We start from the raw sequence: 18027 nt of genomic DNA, 5'->3' as shown, positions 1-18027 counted from the left end.
TCACTCCCCGTACCTCAGCCCCCATGTTCATGTACCACTCCCCATTCCCAAGCCTCCATGTTGTTGGATCACTTTCCATACCCCAGCCCCCATGTTGATGGATCACTCCCCATACCTCAGCCCCCATGTTCATGTACCACCCCTCATTCCAAAGCCTCCATGTTGTTGGATCACTCTCCATACCCCAGCCCCCATGTTGATGGATCACTCCCCATACCCCAGCCCCCATGTTAATGGATCACTCCCTGCTGCTGCTCGATCATCAGGTTGTGGGAACTTTCCAGCGTTCTCTGCGTCTCGTCTCCTCAGCTGCGGCCCCCACATTCCAGATCTTCCCGAATCTATTTGGTTTTGTTTTTTTTTATTTCCTATGGAAACACAGATTACAGAGCGGCGGTGGTGGCCGGGATCTCCTCTCCTCCCTCTTTATCTCCTTGGCTGCTGACGTTCTCCTCTTCTTCTGACTATTTTCCAGCCTGCAAAGCGTTTTCCTCGGTCACTTTGGCGCTGGACAACGACTTTTGGTTTTCTTTGTCCTGACTTAGCAGGATCTTTGGAGACTTTTCAGGAGTTGCCAGGTTCCCGCTTCATCCTCCCGGATCCAAGCAGCAGCTGTTGGCATCACTTCCTTAACCCCTCCACGGCCAGATTAGATTCCAGACTGATCTTCTGAGCATCAGCAGACTGGTTGACTAGGACAGTGAACTTCAAGGGGAGGTCTGTGAATTCCAGGAGACTCCCATAGCTGACACCCCCTCCCCAGAACTTCAGGGACCCTGATAAAGTTTTCTTCTACCGATGATGAGAAATTCAAACTTCAAGAAAGCAAAGAAAGAGAGACGGAAGAATGTAATCGAGGGGAGGAGGGAAGGAAGCCAGAACTGAGAGAGATGGGCGAGGAGAGGGCATGAGGCTGGGAGGAGGAACCTCAGCTGAGAAGACTCAGACCCAGTAAAAAGTTGGGTGAGAGTCGGAGGTCACGGTCACTGTTGACCCCCCCGGCTTCACCCCAAGCTTTATGGGATGTCCTCACAGGAGACGTCTTATGAGATGATTGAACTGAAAACCTTGAGTCCATGTGATGAGCTGGATGGGCTAGATCTGACCAAGAGTCCTAAAGGAAGTCACCGGCTGGAGCGAACAAATGCAGTGAGGATCCCCCCAGGAAGAGCGCCCCTCATTCTGCAGCGCAGCCTGCGGCGAAGGGTTGTGCCAGGACAGGAGGACTCTCTGCCACCAGGAAAAGTAGGGAAAGGGCATTACTTCCAGCCCACGTCCCACACGCAGTACACCTGGTGCGACCTCTGTGGGGACTTCATCTGGGGCATCTACAGGAAGAGCCTGCGCTGCACCTGTGAGTACAGAGCTCACCGCTCCTGCATCGTTACAACACGTGGGGGGAAATGGGTTAATGGTACCAAAGTCCAAGGCTGGGTTCACACATTGCGGCCAAAACCGCGAGTCCATTAACAATCAATTTGAAAACCATGCTGATTTGTGGGAAATCTGTCAGTGCAGTATGTTAGAGCTCAGACATCACCGGCCCCGGACACAGAATTATGGTCGCACAGTTGGTGGCGGCGGAGATGCGAGCAAGAGCCGCATTGCGATGCAAGTCTGCACAGCATGCTTATGAATTAAGGTGTCACCGGTTGCAGTCTGTTAACAGCCACACGATTGCCTAAAGCCACAGGATTTACCGGCATGCAGCCACTGGCTGCTGCACTGGGGCGGGTTTAATCATAGGGATCTCCAAGGCTGTGAGTCCGGTTGGACCGTGATACTTATTCATAGTACAGGCACAAAAACGGGCCTGAAATACAGTCCTGTGGATGCAGTCTTATTCTCCAGTCACACACAGAGCTGCAGTCACTTTTCTTCCATTAATTCATATCTTCTACTCCAGTCACCTCCAGAGCTGCAGGCACAATTCTACTATGACCTCATGTTTTATCCTGCAGTCACATCCAGAGCTGCAATTACTATTCTTCTGTGACATCATGTTTTATAATCCAGTCACTCCCAGAGCTGCAGGCAGAATTCTACTGTGACATCATGTTTTATAGTCCAGTCACATCCAGAGCTGTAGTTAATATTCTGCTGTTACATGATGTCTTATGCTCCAGTCACATCCAGAGCTGTAGTTAATATTCTGCTGTTACATGATGTCTTATGCTCCAGTCACATCCAGAGCTGTAGTTAATATTCTGCTGTTACATGATGTCTTATGCTCCAGTCACATCCAGAGCTGTAGTTAATATTCTGCTGTTACATGATGTCTTATGCTCCAGTTATATCCAGAGCTGTAGTTAATATTCTGCTGTTACATGATGTCTTATGCTCCAGTCACATCCAGAGCTGCAGTAACTATTTTTCTGTTACAGCATATGTTATACTCCAGTCACATACAAAGTTGCAGTCACAATTCTCTGTTCCATAATGTCTTATTCTCCAGAGCTGCAATTTACAGTATATGTGTGGATGACACCCCTCCCCTCAGGCCCATGTTTGACATGTTCATCCATTACATATGCGTGCTGAGCCCATAATGCACAGATTTCATAACATCGGATTTTAATGCTACAGTCATGAACTGAAATTTGTCGCAGTTTGTCATTTCCCAATGACAAACTCCTGAATTTGCAACATTTAGTCTGTCTTAGGGTGACTACCCACTACAGTTTTTTTTTTCACTGCGAAATTTGCAGTTTTTTTTTCTGCAGGGGTCTATAGGATTTCGCGCGATTTTAACATTACAAGTCCCATAGACCCCTGCAGAAAAAAAAACGCAGCGAATTTCGCAATGAAAAAAAACTGTAGTGGGCAGTCACCCTTAGGCCTCATGTCCACTAGCTAAATGGAATTGCGGAATCTGCAGCGGATTTTGCCCATAGGGAATCATTGGCCACCCGCGGTCCATTAAATTGATTTTTGTACCCGCGATGGCATTTTAAAAGAATTGCGTTTTTCACGTGTGGGAGAAAAAAACGCGGCATGCTCCATTCTGCTGCGGATCGGCAATATTGCTATCTCATTGATAGCAATGTGTGCGGATATCTGCATGCAAAAAAAACCAAAAACATTTAAAGCAAATCCGCGCGGAATCCGCCGCGAAAATCCGTATTTCAGTATTTTTCTAGTGGACATGAGGCCTTAGCGTGCCTTTCCACTAGCCTTTTTTTATTGCTGCGTTTTTTTTTCACACGAAAGTCAATGGGACTTTCTAATGGTAAAAACGCAATGCACCAAAAGCGCAAGTTGTGCTGCGTTGCGTTTTTAACATTAGAAAGTCCCATTGACAATCGCGTTAAAAAAAAGGAGGATCTGCAGCAAATGCCTTTCAGCATGCTATGTAAACTTGCTTTTTCCTTCACACTCATGGAAATGAATTACGATTTCTGCCAGCGGAGGAAAAATCGTAGCATGCTCTATTTTGCTGCTGACAGCTTCCATTGAAGTCAATGAAAGCCATTTGACCCACAGCCCATCCGCAATTAACATTTCGTTCGGGTAATGTGCCTTAGACGAGTATCTCCCTGCTCGTCCATAAAGATTCGGGGGCCGCTGCGGCTGACAGGTGAGTTGCGGCGGGGAGCAGTAGGGAGCGGGCGGGAGAGAGGGAGAGAGAGATCTCCCCTCCGTTCCTCCCCGCTCTCCCCCGCAGCTCCCCGCCCTGCGGCGGCCCCCTAATCTTTATGGACGAGCGGGGAGATACTCGGCTAAGGCACATTATTCGAACGAGTAGTGCCTTAGCGACTATACTCGCTCATCCTTAGTTATAATCAACGAGCGTTCGCCATCAGCTGCCGGAACCACAGACAGATGGCTAAAGTATTACATTGATAAAAAGTCCAACCTATTTCTAATATTTCTACCTTTTCTTTATAACGGATGATCACCACCTTCTGGACACCTTACAAGTGATCAGTTGGAACCGGCGACTGCTTCACTTTTCGAATTTACTACTTTTGATGAATGTCCATTTTATCACTTAAAGGGGGTTTCTGCCTGCCATTGCATCCTAATAAGAGAAACTCGGACCGATATCACACTTGTACAATTGTGATGCCCACTGCGAGTATGATGCGATTTACGAGAAAATCACATCACTGGACATGCAACTATCACGCACGTGAAAATCACATGTATTTCCAATAGGAAAAAAAAAAAAATCGCATGAAACTCTCATGTACACACGACTGTGATGCAATTTTTTTTCCTCATCCATTGAAAGCAAGGGGCGAGATTTCTGCGGACTCACAGAAAAATAGAGCTTGCTGCGATTTTTCTATCTCCCAGCATCACTACACAAGTAAAATCGCCCATAGAAATAGACACTTTGGAAACAATGGGGTCTATTTCAGTGCGGGTTCTGTGCATCTTGCAACGCACAAAACTCGCTGGTGGGAATGCACCCTAAAAGCGACGTAGTGAAGACTGCAGCAGATCTGTAGGTGGTTTTTCCTATTTACTTGACACAGAAAGCGCTAAGGAAACAAGAAACTGAGGTGAAAACACCTCCAGGAGAAAACTGATAAAGCTGAACCCTCCCACATGTCACTGTGGCAGCAATGAGGATGGAAGCTCTGACATCTATAATAGGTTGTTTGCTTGTCAGTTCCCTTCCATTTCCAAAATCTCTGCTTGCTGTCAGTGAACAGGAAGATGATTGTTTACATAGACTGAAAACCTGTCCTGACCTAATACTTCTCACAGCTGAAGGTTTGTTACAATGTATCCAATTCAGTCTAGACAATCCTCTATGATATGAGCATCCTGGAATCCACACTAATACATGTTACCTGCACTGATACATTGTAACAACTATCAGAACAGGAGGGGGAAAGTGTGCTGATAATTTGTTTCTCACAAAGGATTGTCTGCACTGATACACTGTAACAAACCCTCAACTGTGAGCAGGTCAAGGCTAGGATAATTTTTCAGCTTTTAGATGTAGACAAGAATCCTCATCTTGATAACCGAATAAATGGAAAGTTCTACAACTCTCTAATTTACTTTGTATTTCAGTTTCTCACCAGTTTCAAGATCTCTGCTTGCTGTCGGTGCATGAAAATATTCGTGTTCAGGATGTATTCACACAAGCAAGTTTTTCGCATGAGTTTGGTGCATTGTGAGACGCACAAAACCTGTGCTGGTATAGACCCTATTGCTTTCATTGGGTCTATTTACATGTGCAATTTTTTTTTCACGCAGTGACGCTGTAACATAAAAAAATAAATCGCAGCATGTTCTATTTTTCTGCAGACATCTCGCTCATTGTTTCCAGCCAGTTTCATTCGAGATTAATTTTAAATTATTCCTAAAGAAAATTAGTGATGCGTTGCCCCATGTCCAGTGAATGCACCCTTAGGCTACCTACCCACTTGCAAGTCAGACATTGCGCTCACCAACATATGTTTTCACGGTGATGCAAAGCGTTTTTCGGACAAAAGCACCTCCCATTGCTTCGGTAAAGTAGCGATTCTCCGGCGCGGCTTTCAACCAGAGGACTGCCAAGTGTTTCCCATTGTTTTCAATGGCAAGCCTCGCATCTCACTTGTGTGCACCTCGCACGCCCTGAGATGTTTTACTGTCCCATTGACAACAATGTGCAATGTCTTCCAAAGCAAATCTGTCCTATGTGAACATGGCCTTACAGTCCGAGGCAGTAAACCTGTACATAGCCAGTCCTGCTCACAGCTAAGAGGTTGGTACAGTTGTAGCCAATGCTCTGTGAGACTAGCAAAGTACAGGGTTTGTGCAACTGTTGCGTGTAGCTCACAGAGCATTGGCTAGACCGGATATAGTTGTAACAAGCCCTCACGCTATGTACAGGTCTGGTTTTATCATTGCAAAGTGTGAAGGATAATAAGGCAGAGAGCGCCACCTAGGGGACACTGCGTAAATGTTCCATCGTGCTGTACACAGACTGTCATTGCTTACAGTGGGCACTGTCCCCATGGTGGCTCACGATCCATATTCACAATTTAGTATATTTTTGGATTGTGAGAGGAAACCCAGGGAGAACATATAAGTACAAACTCCATGCAGATGTTGCCTTTGAAGCAGGGACCCCAGAGCTGCAAGGCAGCAGTGTTAACCACTGAGCCACCGTGCTCTTATTATTATTTATTTATTTTTTTAGCATGTGATGTGCACTAACCAACAGAGCAAGCAGTTATTTATTCCCATGTGTATGTTCTTGTATGACAGTGTATATTAAGGGTGCCTGTACACGGGCGTGATTTCACCGGCAGTAAACCGCCGGCAAATCACGGCGTCTGAAGCTTTCCATAGCATTGCTATGGAAAGCGCCGCCCCCCCCCCCCTCATTGCGATTCTACGCTCGCGGCGGGCATTTCGCAGCATGCTGCGAATTGCCCCGATTCTCCGCGGTCAGCCTATCTATTAGATTAGGCTGACTGGCGGAGATTCGTCTGTGGCTCCTGCTCCCGGGCAGCGGCTCTTGCGGCGGAGCTCCGCCGCGGGATACCGCATCGCCCATGGACAGGGGGCCTTAGGATGGTGTATATATACACTGCATTCGGAAAGTCTTCACGCTCTTTCACTTTTTCCCATTTTGCCAGGTTGTGGCCTTATGCAAATTAAAATAAAAATTCAGGTTTCCCCATCATTCTGCATTCAGTTTCCCGTAATGACAAAGTAACACCAGAATGTTGGAAATCTTTGTAATTTTTTAAAAAATTAACAACTATTCTTTTGCTCCCACATAAGTATTCACGCCCCGTACTCAGTACTTAGTTGAAGCACCTTTGGCCGTGACTCCATCCTCCTTGGGTATGATGCAACAAGGTTTGCACACGGATTTGGGAATTTTCTGCTCTCTTTTCTGTAGATCCTCTAAAGCTCTGTCTGTGGACAGCAATTTTCAGGTCTCTCCAGAGAATTTCAATTAGGTTCAAGTTAGGGCTCTGGCTGGGCCACTCAAGGACATTAACAGGGTTGTCCCTAAGCCCCTCCTGGGTTGTCCTGGCTGTGTGCTTAGGGTCATTGTCTTGTTGGAAGGTGACCCTTCTGCCCAGTCTGAGGTTCCTTGCGCCCTGGATCAGGTTCTCATTATCTCTGTACTTTGCTATATTCAGCTTTCCATCAACCCTGATCAGTCTCCCCTCACACAGCATGATGCTGCCACCACCAGGCTGCACTGTAGGGATGGTATTAGGCAGGTGATGAGCGGCGCTTGGTTTCCTCCAGATACAACGCTTAGAATTGAGGCCAAAAAGTCCCATCTTGGTGTCATCAGAGCAGAGAATCTTGTTTCTCGAAGTCTCAGGGTCCTTTAGGTGCTTTTTGGTAACTCCAGGCGGCTTTCATGTGTTTTACTGAGGAGGCTTCTTTCTGGCCGCTCTGCCGTAAAGCCCAGCTTGGTGGAGGCTGCAGTGATGGTTGACCTTCTGGAAGTTTCTTCTATCTGCAGACAGGATCTTTGGAGCTCAGTCAGAGAGACCATTGGCTTGTTGGCCACCTCTCTTACCAAGACCCTTCTTCTCCAATTACTTAGTTTGGTGGGTCGGCAGCTTTAGGAAGAGTCCGGGTTGTTGTTCTATGTAAGAGTTATGGAGGCTGCTGAGGTCTTGGGAACTTTCAGTGCAGCAGAAATTTTTGTAGCCTTCACCTGATCTGCGCCTCCACAAAATCCTGTCTCTGAGCTCTACAGGCAGTTCTTTCATCGTCATGGCTTGGTTTTGGCTCTGATATGCATTGTGAGAAGGTAGACCTGATATAGACAGGATGGTCTTTTTAAATGATGTCCAATCAATTGAATTTCGCATAGGTGACTCCAATCAAGGTGTAGAAACATCTCAGAGATGATAACGAGAAATAAGAGGTCCCCAGAGCTTCATTTCAAGTGTTATACCAAAGGGGCTGAAAACCTATGTCAATGCAAAATGGAGGTTTTTTATTTTTTTAAAATTACAAAGATTTCTAACATTCTTTTGTCACTTTGTCATTATGGGGTACTGAGTGCAGAATTATGAGGGAAAAACCAGATTTTTTACAAATTTGCACAAGGCCACAAGATAAAATGTGAAAGGGTCTAAAAACTTTCTGAATGCAGTGTATGTATGATTATGGATATATATGTAGGATGGTGTATACATTCAAAATTTCTGGAGAATTTTGTAACACTCCTTAAAAATGTAAACTTGGGAAGAAATGGTAATCTTAATGCTTTGGGATGTCTTTGTAACAACACAATTATTCCGACTTGGAATCTGGACATAACTTCACATCTTGGACTCCTCAAAGTCTCCCCCCTCCCCTTTTGCCTCTATGACTGCTTGCATAGTATCGGTATGCAGTGGATCAACTTTTACATTTTTTGGTCAGGATACATTCTCCATTCTTTGTGAGAACCTCCCACAGATGCTTCTGACTAGTCATCTGCTGTTTGAAATATGGGGCGTTTTTTTTCAATATCTGGATGGTATTTGATGATGGACTATATGTATGATGGAGTATATGTATAATGATGTATAATAGTGTATATGTATGATTGTGCAAGTGTACACATGTATATGTATGATGGACTATACTTATTTATGATAGTTTATATGTATGATGATGCAAAATAGTGTATATGTATGATATATATGTACGTATAATGGAGTATATGTATGACTGTGTATGTGTACACATGGTTATGTATATGTATGATGCTCTTTCTGTACGTATGATGGAGTATACATATATATGATGGTGTATAATAGTGTATATGTATGATGGTATATATGTACGTATGACAGAGTATACATATTTATGATGGTGTATAATAGTGTATATGTATGATGGTATATATGTACGTATGACAGAGTATACATATTTATGATGGTGTATATGTATGATGGTGTATGTGTACATATGATGGTGTATATGTGTATATGATTATGTATATATGGATGATGATGTATATAGATCTTGTAGCAGGATAACCTCTCATTGATATATTTCTTCTGTCACCAAGTCCCTAGAAGGACCACATCCAGGGGGTGCTCTGCTGTCACTCCATGATGCGCATACTTCTGCCCCCTTGACAGTCTCGGTAGGGCTGTGTCTTCAAGTTTTCCTTAATTTATCCACACTCGGAGCAGATAACTGGCCGCTCTGAGTGGCGCTGCAGTCATACCTAACCCCTCATACATGTTGCCGATTATAATAATCCCATTTGCACGGTCGTCTCGATCCTTCACAGGTTTTAGTGTGTCCTTTTTTTTATAAGAATAGGAAAATATCGACATAAAAAGATAAATAACAAAAACAAGAATTCTTGTTTTTTCTAGAAGTTTTTTTTCAGATGTTCTTTAAAAACATTACAAACCTGCAATAAAATATTTTCCACCGTGAGCGTCTCCTAGGGACAGGAACAGGAAAGTTGTCGCATTGCCCTGGGATCTGGATCTAAAGACGAGAGAAGCTGTGTGTACTGTATGTCTTACATCGCCAGCACATACCGGGGCGTAACTGGGCAGATTTGTCATTCGGGGTTCTGGGAAAGCTGGGTGATGACCCGGGTGGAACTTGTGATGGCGGCCACAGTTGTCTAGACATAGAAGTGCCAACTAAGTACACAGGCCCCCTTCTTTTACAGCCATCAGCAGGGGGCGTTACGCCCTATAATAGCACATGTAACACGGCGCAGATTGGTACAGGTCTTGTAGGCTGCAGCTGCTCTTTTTGACATATGTGGAGCAGCTGCATCAGAGCTGGAATTGGTCGGGGTGAGTTACCCGGCTGTACATGCCTTTCCGCTGCCTCCCTTCCCTCTATTGGCAGGACCATGACAACGTTTCCTAGACTATATGGCATATAGCGTCACCTGGTGGATATTTTAATGCACTGGTTTCTGCTGGGGGTTTGTGGGTCTGACACCCCATTATATACCTCTATTACTCTTGTGTCTTGTAGACTGCAGCTTCACGTGTCACTACCGATGCCGAGCCCTCATCCGGTTAGACTGCAGCAAAGGCGAAGACGAGGACAGTGACAGCGACTTATCACAGGACACCGCCTGGGAGAAAGACACTAATGTGGTAAGGTGACCGCCATATTACCCAGGGTGTAACCTGGAGGGGACTAAAGAGCCTCCTGCCTCTGTAGTGGAGGCAAAGATTTACCCTTATTGCATTTAATCCATATTGTCCGTGTTTCCCTGAACCCTGGATTTTGGCATATAGTCATCTGACCCTAGAATAATCTTCACTCTGCAGTGAATATCAGCGCTCTGCCCCTGCTGTTCGCAGATGATACTGCATGTATCCTTATTTCTCTATTTCCTCATCATGAGTCGTGTTACAGCGCTGTATGCATTGCCAATCACCTTGAACACCGTAGTCCTTATCCGATCATACCTGTGACCTCAACGGAGAGAGGGGAATAAGGTGTTGCTAGATAAAAAATGCCCCTCTGTGGTACAGTGCTGATCTGTTCCTCCTTAAAGTAATAATGCCCCTCTGTACCCCCTAAAATTATGAATTCTCCTCTGTAGTATACTGCCACTCTGTTCCTCCTCAAATTAATAATGCCCCTCTGTGCCACTCAAAGTAATGTGTCCTTTGCAGTCCACACCTGACCCTGGAAACTCCGGTCAGCAGAGGACAAACTTATGCTGCTGATCACATCACAGCTCAGTGCCCAACTGCTTCGCCTATCTTCTGCTCTAAGGCCAGCTTCACACTGGTGTGGGTGATATCGGACCATGATTCACGGCCTGATATCGCCCTCGCAATCCATGTGAAAACAGCCTTGCATCACTGTGAAAACAGCCCCATGGGGAATCCCTTCATCCCTGTGGGGAATCCCTTTCCAACCCCCCTGGGCCTAAAGGGATTTCCCCGCTGCATCTGAAGGGATTCCTTGCAGGGTTGAAGGAATCCCCTGCTACGGCAAAGTTCTTCCATTGCTTTCAATGGGGCCGGCACTGCTGCTGCCAGCTCCATTGAAAACAATGGGCGAAATCACAAAAAGATAGAACATACTGTGTTTTTTTTTCATGCAACATCACAGATGGGAATGAAATCATTGAAAATCATTGGTTTAATAATTCTGCATTTTCACTCACACTAGCATTGTGCAAAAATCACACGGTTTTCTCGCCAGTGTAAAGCTGGCCTTAGGGCTCTTTCACACTACATCGAGTAGGTGCGTCAAAGAATCGCATCTAAGAGAACCCATGGTTTCCTACACGCTCTTTCAGATGAATAATTTTTGGATGTGCTGAAAAAAATCATGTGTCAAAAGATAACACAATAGTTGCGGGTTTTTTACGCTTTACACCGACATATCCTATCTTTTGACGGCACGGTGCCAACTGCTCCCATTTGCTCCTATTGGAGACGACAAGCAAAGGGAGGGCGAGTGGCATTCTCGCTATTGGCAGCTGCGATGTGCTCGCGGCTGCTATTCGGTCACCTGATTTAACACTCAAATAGCCTTAAAATGACGCTGGTATGAAAAAGCCCTTGAGCGCTGGGGAGACAGGAAGGTGTCAGACTCTGTACAGCACTGAGCCGCGTTGTGTCCTGCAGCAGACTGAGTTAGGCCTCTTTCACACGGGCGACAGCGATATCAGCGCTATAAAATCACTGCGATATTGCAGTTTTGTACACGCAATTTTGTAGCATCAGTGATGCCTTTTCTTGTGAAAAATTTCTCATTGTGTCGCTGCTTACCCGTATACATTGCATTGAATGCCTGTGATTGGTTCATCGAGTGCTGAGTGATTGGCTGAGCTGCAACACTCGAGAACCAATCAGAGCCAGCGCTTCCTGGAGGCGGGGTTTTTGAAACCCCTGACCAGGAATCGCTGGCTGAAGACTAGAAACAAGTGGGTTTTTTTATGCAGCTAGGGTTTATTTTCAGGGCAGGGCTTATATTTTAAGCCCCCCTTCCCCTAAAAATCCTGGCAAGAAAGTGACACAAAATCACAATATTGCACAGAACACAAGTGTAATATCACTGTATCCAACTGCATCCTGAGGACACGGATATAGTTGAAATTGGGACATTCTGCAGGCCTTCCGGGATGGCGCCATAAAATCAGAACAGTCCTTCTGGAATCATTATGATAGGGAGGCATGCATATATGGTAATACTTCTAACTCCACTCCCTCCAGCGTGCTCACGATTCACAACTCCTGAACATCTATCCATTTCTGGTAGCTTGTGTGTGTAAATTTCTATAGCAATGGAGATAAGCGGCTGATGGACACATCTGTCGCTGCTTAACCCAGTAAGGCAAAGTGCCTAGATCTCTGATCCATTATTTGTAGGTTGTTATTGACCCTCCCCATCAGTGGCATCATCACTGCAATGGTCATACAGATGAAGTCCTGTCATGTGACTAGTCAGACCCGCGCCACCCTCCTGGTCGTCTGCTGACGCTGAGAGGCTCTTTTATCACAAAAACTTCTCAGCAAGGGCTTCTTCACACGAGAAAATCGTGCGAGATGTGTGCGTTGTGAGACGCACAAATATGAAACCCATTATTTTGCATGGGTTCATTCACATTTGCGATGTTTCTCAGCATGGCACTGTGTTGCGATGCGATACAGGAAACCCATCGCAGCACGTTCATTCTTATTGCAAAATCGCCCATTGTTTTCAATAGGACAGGCGGCAGCAGCCTCGGCCCCATTGAAAACAATGGGAGAACATCGCTATAGTTCCTTGCCTCACATCTAGGGGTTTTCAGGACTGCGAGGGCAAAATCAGGCTGTGAATCACGGCTGGGTATCGCCCTCGCCAGTGTGCAGGAGCCCTAATGTTGTATTTAAATGGGCGAGCGGGAAACTGGTCTGAAAAACCCAAATTGATATCACACTTGCGACTCTAGATGCACTTTTGCATAAATAAGGCGCGGCCTGGCATCCAGGTACTTTCGATTTTCATACGTTTTTCCAATAGATTTCAATGATAAAAATCGCATCGCCTCACATACGAATCGCATGGCATGTGGGTACAATGTGATTTAAAAAAAAAAAAGTAAGATCCCATAGGAAACCATAGGCGATTCCTTACAAGGAATCGACCAAAAATAGGATATGTAGCGACTTTATAATCTCACAGCGCTGCGAGCGAAAAATAGCTCATGTGAATAAACACATTCAATATGTTATTAACATGCGCGAGTTCCATCCGTATTGCTATTGGATGGAACAGGCACATGAAACTCACCCGTGTGAATGCACCCTAATGTGTGCAATTACCGAGCAGCGCCCATTAGCCTCCAGAGTTGTCACATGACGGCGTGTACAATCCCAATTACCGCCGTTTCCTCACAGGATACTACGTGACCTAGAATATAGTTTAGTGCGTTTAGTCTGACGCTGCACAGATGGCGGCTCATCTAGAGCAGCGGCCGTCACCCATAGCACTAATATATATATATATATATATATATATATATAAAACATAAGTGCCCTCTGTACACGGCCGCGTCCAGTAAATCTGTGTAATGGGTTACAGTCTCACTTTACAACACACTGGGTGGGGGAGGAGGGATGACCCCCGGAGGGTCCGATGACTAGAGGCAGGATATTCCCACATCTGGCGGGAGCCCCCCTCCCCCCCCCTTCCTCAGGATACCTGGTCATGTGACCCGGAGTTGCTGCCAACATTGAACTGAACACAAAGAACAGAGATTATAACGATTTACAGAACAAGAGCGAGAGCGACTGAGATCAAAACTAAGCGGCGGGGGAGGAAGGGGCAATGATGGCAGCCGGGGGGCACAGGATGTCATATGCAGCATCACAGGATCCGTTTTATATAATTGATTCATCTCTGTGTTCTTCCACTAAAGGGGCCTATAGAGGTGCTAGAAAAGGGTACATGAACAGAATGTGAGGACTACAGTGAAGACTGACACAGGCAGCTTCAAAGTATGCGAACACTTTTCTGGCACATATCTTATGTTGCATTTACATGGGCAAGCGTGATATCCGTCCGAGAACCATGGTCCGATATCGCACTCTTAAACCTGAAATTTTGCCTGCAAGTGCGATGCGTTTCGCAAGAAAAAGCATTGAAACGCAGTGCAATTTTCACGCACATTTTTCACGTGCTTGAAAATCACATGTTGCTTCAATAGGAATAATTTAAAAAATGGCTTGGCACTCTCATCAATCTTGCATGTACAGTGGGGAAAAAAGTATTTAGTCAGATCCCAATTGTACAAGTTCTCCCACTTAAAAAGATGAGAGAGGCCTGTAATTGACATCATAGGTAGACCTCAACTATGAGAGACAACATGAGAAAACACATCCAGAAAATCACATTCTATGATTTTTTAACAAATTTCTTGGAAATTATGATGGGAAATAAGTATTTGGTCAATAACAAAAGTTCATCTCAATGCTTTGTTATATATCCTTTTTTGGCAATGACAGAGGTCAAATGTTTTCTGTAAGTCCTCCCAAGGTTGGCACACAATGTTGCTGGTATGTTGGCCCATTCCTCCATGCAGATCTCCTCAAGAGCAGTGATGTTTTGGGGCTGTCGCTGGGCAACATGGACTTTCAACTCCATCCAAAGGTTTTCTATAGGGTTGAGATCTGGAGACTGGCTAGGCCACTCCAGGACCTTGAAATGCTTCTTACGAAGCCACTCCTTCGTTGCCCTGGCGGTGTGCTTGGGATAACTGTCATGCTGAAAGACCCAGCCACGTTTCATCTTCAGTGCCCTTGCTGATAGGAGGTTTGCACTCAAAATCTCACGATACATGGCCCCATTCATTCTTTCATGCATACGGATCAGTCGTCCTGGTCCCTTTGCAGAGAAACAGCCCCAAAGCATGATGTTGCCACCCCCATGCTTCACAGTAGGTATGGTGCTCTTTGGATGCAACTCAGCATTCTTTCACCTCCAAACCCGACGAGTTGTGTTTCTGCCAAACAGTTCTACTTTGGTTTCATCTGACCATATGACATTCTCCCAAAACTCTTCTGGATCATCCAAATGCTTTCTAGCAAACTTCAGTCGGCCCCGGACATGTACTGGCTTAAGCAGGGGGACACGTCTGGCACTGCGGGATCTGAGTCCCTGGTGGCGTAGTGTGTTACTGATGGTAGCCTTTGTTACGTTGGTCCCAGCTCTCTGAGGGTCATTCACTAGATTCCCCTGTGTGGTTCTGGGATTTTTGCTCACCGTTCTTGTGATCCTTTTGACCCCACAGGGTGAGATCTTGCGTGGAGCCCCAGATCGAGGGAGATTATCAGTGGTCTTGTATCTCTTCCATTTTCAAATTATTGCTCCCACAGTTGATTTCTTCACATCAAGCTGCTTGCCTATTGCAGATTCAGTCTTCCCAGTCTGGTGCAGGGTTACAATTTTGTTTCTGGAGTCCTTCGACAGCTCTTTGGTCTTCACCATAGTAGAGTTTGGAGTGTGGCTGCCTGAGGTTGTGGACAGGTGTCTTTTATAATGATAACAAGTTCAAACAGGTGCCATTACTACAGGTAATGAGTGGAGGACAGAGGAGCCTCTCAAAGAAGTTACAGGTCTCTGAGGCTGCATTCACATGAACGTTTTCACGCCGAGCCGATATACGTTGTTCTCCTCTGCGGGGGGGGGGGGGGGGGGAGGATGGAAGAGCCAGGAGCAGGAACTGAGCTTCCGCCCCCTCTCCGCCCCTCTGCACTATTTGCAATGGGGAGAGGCGAAACAGGGGTGGGGCTAATTCGCGGCACTTAGCCCAACCCCCGCCTGCTTTCATTGCCCGCAGAGATGCGAGTCTGTTGCATGCAGGGGTTTTCAATGCGACCAGGATGCAGGGATGTGAGGCTGTTTCCGTGTGGGGTTTTCAGAAGGATTGCGAGGGCGATTTTTGGGCCATTAATCACGCTCGATAACGCCCTTGCCAGTGCGCAGGAGCCCTAAGGCCTCTTTTACACGGGCAACAGTGATATTGGCGCTACAAAATCGCAGCTTTGTACACACAATTTTGTCTGGGGGGGGGGGGGTGCATTATTGGGATGTGAGAAGCTGGATGGTCGTATCGATGAACTGCCGCCACTGGGCCGTTCTGTCCAGACTGTTAGGGGGTGTTGGGACCAGTGATGCGTTGGGGCACACAAGGTGACCGGGCTCAGGACCCCCTGACAGACCACCAGTAGAGAGGATCGTCTGATCGTCCGACAACCACAAGCAGCTCCAAATGCTTTGTTGTCCGCCAGAAACAGGGGGAGCCATCGTTACTCTCCTGTGATTGTCGGAACCATTTCCAGGGGCTTAGCTGAAAGACATTTGTTACATGTACTGCCTTTGATACCCACCATCACCTCTGTTTGCAGTGGTGTCGTGAACAATTATACTGGACGCTACGGAGTGGAATCGGGTTGTCTGAAGCGACGAATCCAGGTTTAGTTTGGGCGCTGATAACGGCCGGGTTCGTGTCTGGAGACCTCTGGGTGAGCGCCTCAATCCTGCCTATACTGTGGGACGGCACACTGCCCCCTGCTGGTGTGATGGTCTGGGGACATCACATATGACAGTCGGTCACCCCTAGTAGTGGTATGAGGCACAATGATAGCTCAGCGATATGTTCAGGACATCCTGCAGCCACATGTGTTCCTCTCATGGCAGCTTCAAAGAGGCATTTGCCAGCAGGATAATGCTCGGCCGCACACACAAGGGGGACACAGGAGTCTCCACAACATTGTCACACTTCTGTAGCTGCCTGGTTGCCAGATTTATCATCAATAGAACATGTATGGGGACCATCTGGGACGCCAACTCCGACAGCCTAAGACTTTGCAGGATCTAAAGGCTGTTACAGCAAATCTGTAGCAATATGCCATAGGATACCATACGAACCCTGTATGCCTCCTGTGATGCCTACCCGTATCACATTTTGTATCCAAGCTAGAGGCGGTACAACAAGGTACTAGAGCCTCCATGCCCGCCTGTATCACATCTTGTATCCAAGATAGAGGTGGTACAACAAGGTACTAGAGCCTCCATGCCCGCCTGTATCACATCCTTTGCTCTGATATTGTAATTACTTACTTATATCAACACAGAGAAAGTTTCATTCCATCCGACAACTTCTGGGGGAGGGATGTTACTGACAATGAGTGTACTTTGGTTTTTTTTGAGGGTGGGGGGGGGGTTCCTTCCCAAGATCTCTGCTTGTAGTCAGTGAACGTAAGCATTAAAAGCTGGGGTGTTGTTGCAGTGTATCAGTGCACACAATCTTGTGTTAGGTAAACAGCAGCACAAGTCCCACTTCTGAGCTGGACTCTGGGCTGAGACACTAAGGCCGCCAGCTCACAGGCAGGTTGGACCCTGCATGCAAGATACCCGCAGCGAAGTTCGACCCGGTTCCCAGCCAGTGACCCCCAGCATACCTCTCCACCGTCTTCTCCTCTGCTGCATATGTGCCAGCCGACACGCCACAACACATGCGCAGTACAGAGGATGCCGCGCCGTCGCTATGGTGATGATGCGGCTGCCTCAACCATTCTACAATGATGGTTGCAAAATGGCAGCGGGACGGACGGCTTACATTGACTTCAATGGAAGCCAGCCGCGCGTTTCCCACACTAAAATCGCTGCATGATGTAATTTCTCCTCCGCAAGTGGAAATTGCAATCAATTTCCACTCGTGGGCAGGAAATCACGTATTGCCATAGCATGTTATGGGCTGGATTTGCTGCAGAATTTCGCAATGCAAATCCGCTCGTGTGCAGGATGCCTTAAGGCTCATGGGCCAGTAATAGGCACAATAGTTTGCCAGCCCACCTGAATAAGGCAATGTAACTGATTGCCTGTGAGTTACCGCATATCACACGGCGTAATCATATGCCGTGTGACCCGGCCTAAGACTGCGCATTGTTAGTCAGATGCAGTGTCAGTGCAATTTTGAGAGGGGGGCGGGGGGGGGGGGGAATTGACCGCATAACTGAATACACCCCATACAGTGAAAAGTCTGTAGACCGGACACAACTGTGACAAACCCTCAGCTGTGAGAAGTCTGAGGTCAGGACTGGAAGTCACAGAAGTGGTTAT

At 46.5% G+C, this 18027-nt stretch overlaps 1 protein-coding gene across 1 annotated transcript in view; it reads left to right on the top strand.

Annotated features, from left to right (window-relative positions):
• The first annotated feature begins 526 nt into the window (after nucleotides 1–526).
• RASSF1 (Ras association domain family member 1) overlaps nucleotides 527–18027 on the top strand; it is a 29425-nt gene continuing 11924 nt past the window's right edge. The window contains exons 1-2 of the mRNA XM_066596888.1: nucleotides 527–1354; nucleotides 9928–10052. Of these exons, the coding sequence (XP_066452985.1) occupies nucleotides 1024–1354; nucleotides 9928–10052 (456 nt within the window). The 5' untranslated portion in view covers nucleotides 527–1023. The remainder of the gene's footprint in view (nucleotides 1355–9927; nucleotides 10053–18027) is intronic.

The sequence above is a fragment of the Eleutherodactylus coqui genome, chromosome 3, assembly GCF_035609145.1.
Source record: "Eleutherodactylus coqui strain aEleCoq1 chromosome 3, aEleCoq1.hap1, whole genome shotgun sequence".
Taxonomy (NCBI): domain Eukaryota; kingdom Metazoa; phylum Chordata; class Amphibia; order Anura; family Eleutherodactylidae; genus Eleutherodactylus; species Eleutherodactylus coqui.
This window is presented reverse-complemented; position numbering and strand designations above follow the sequence as displayed.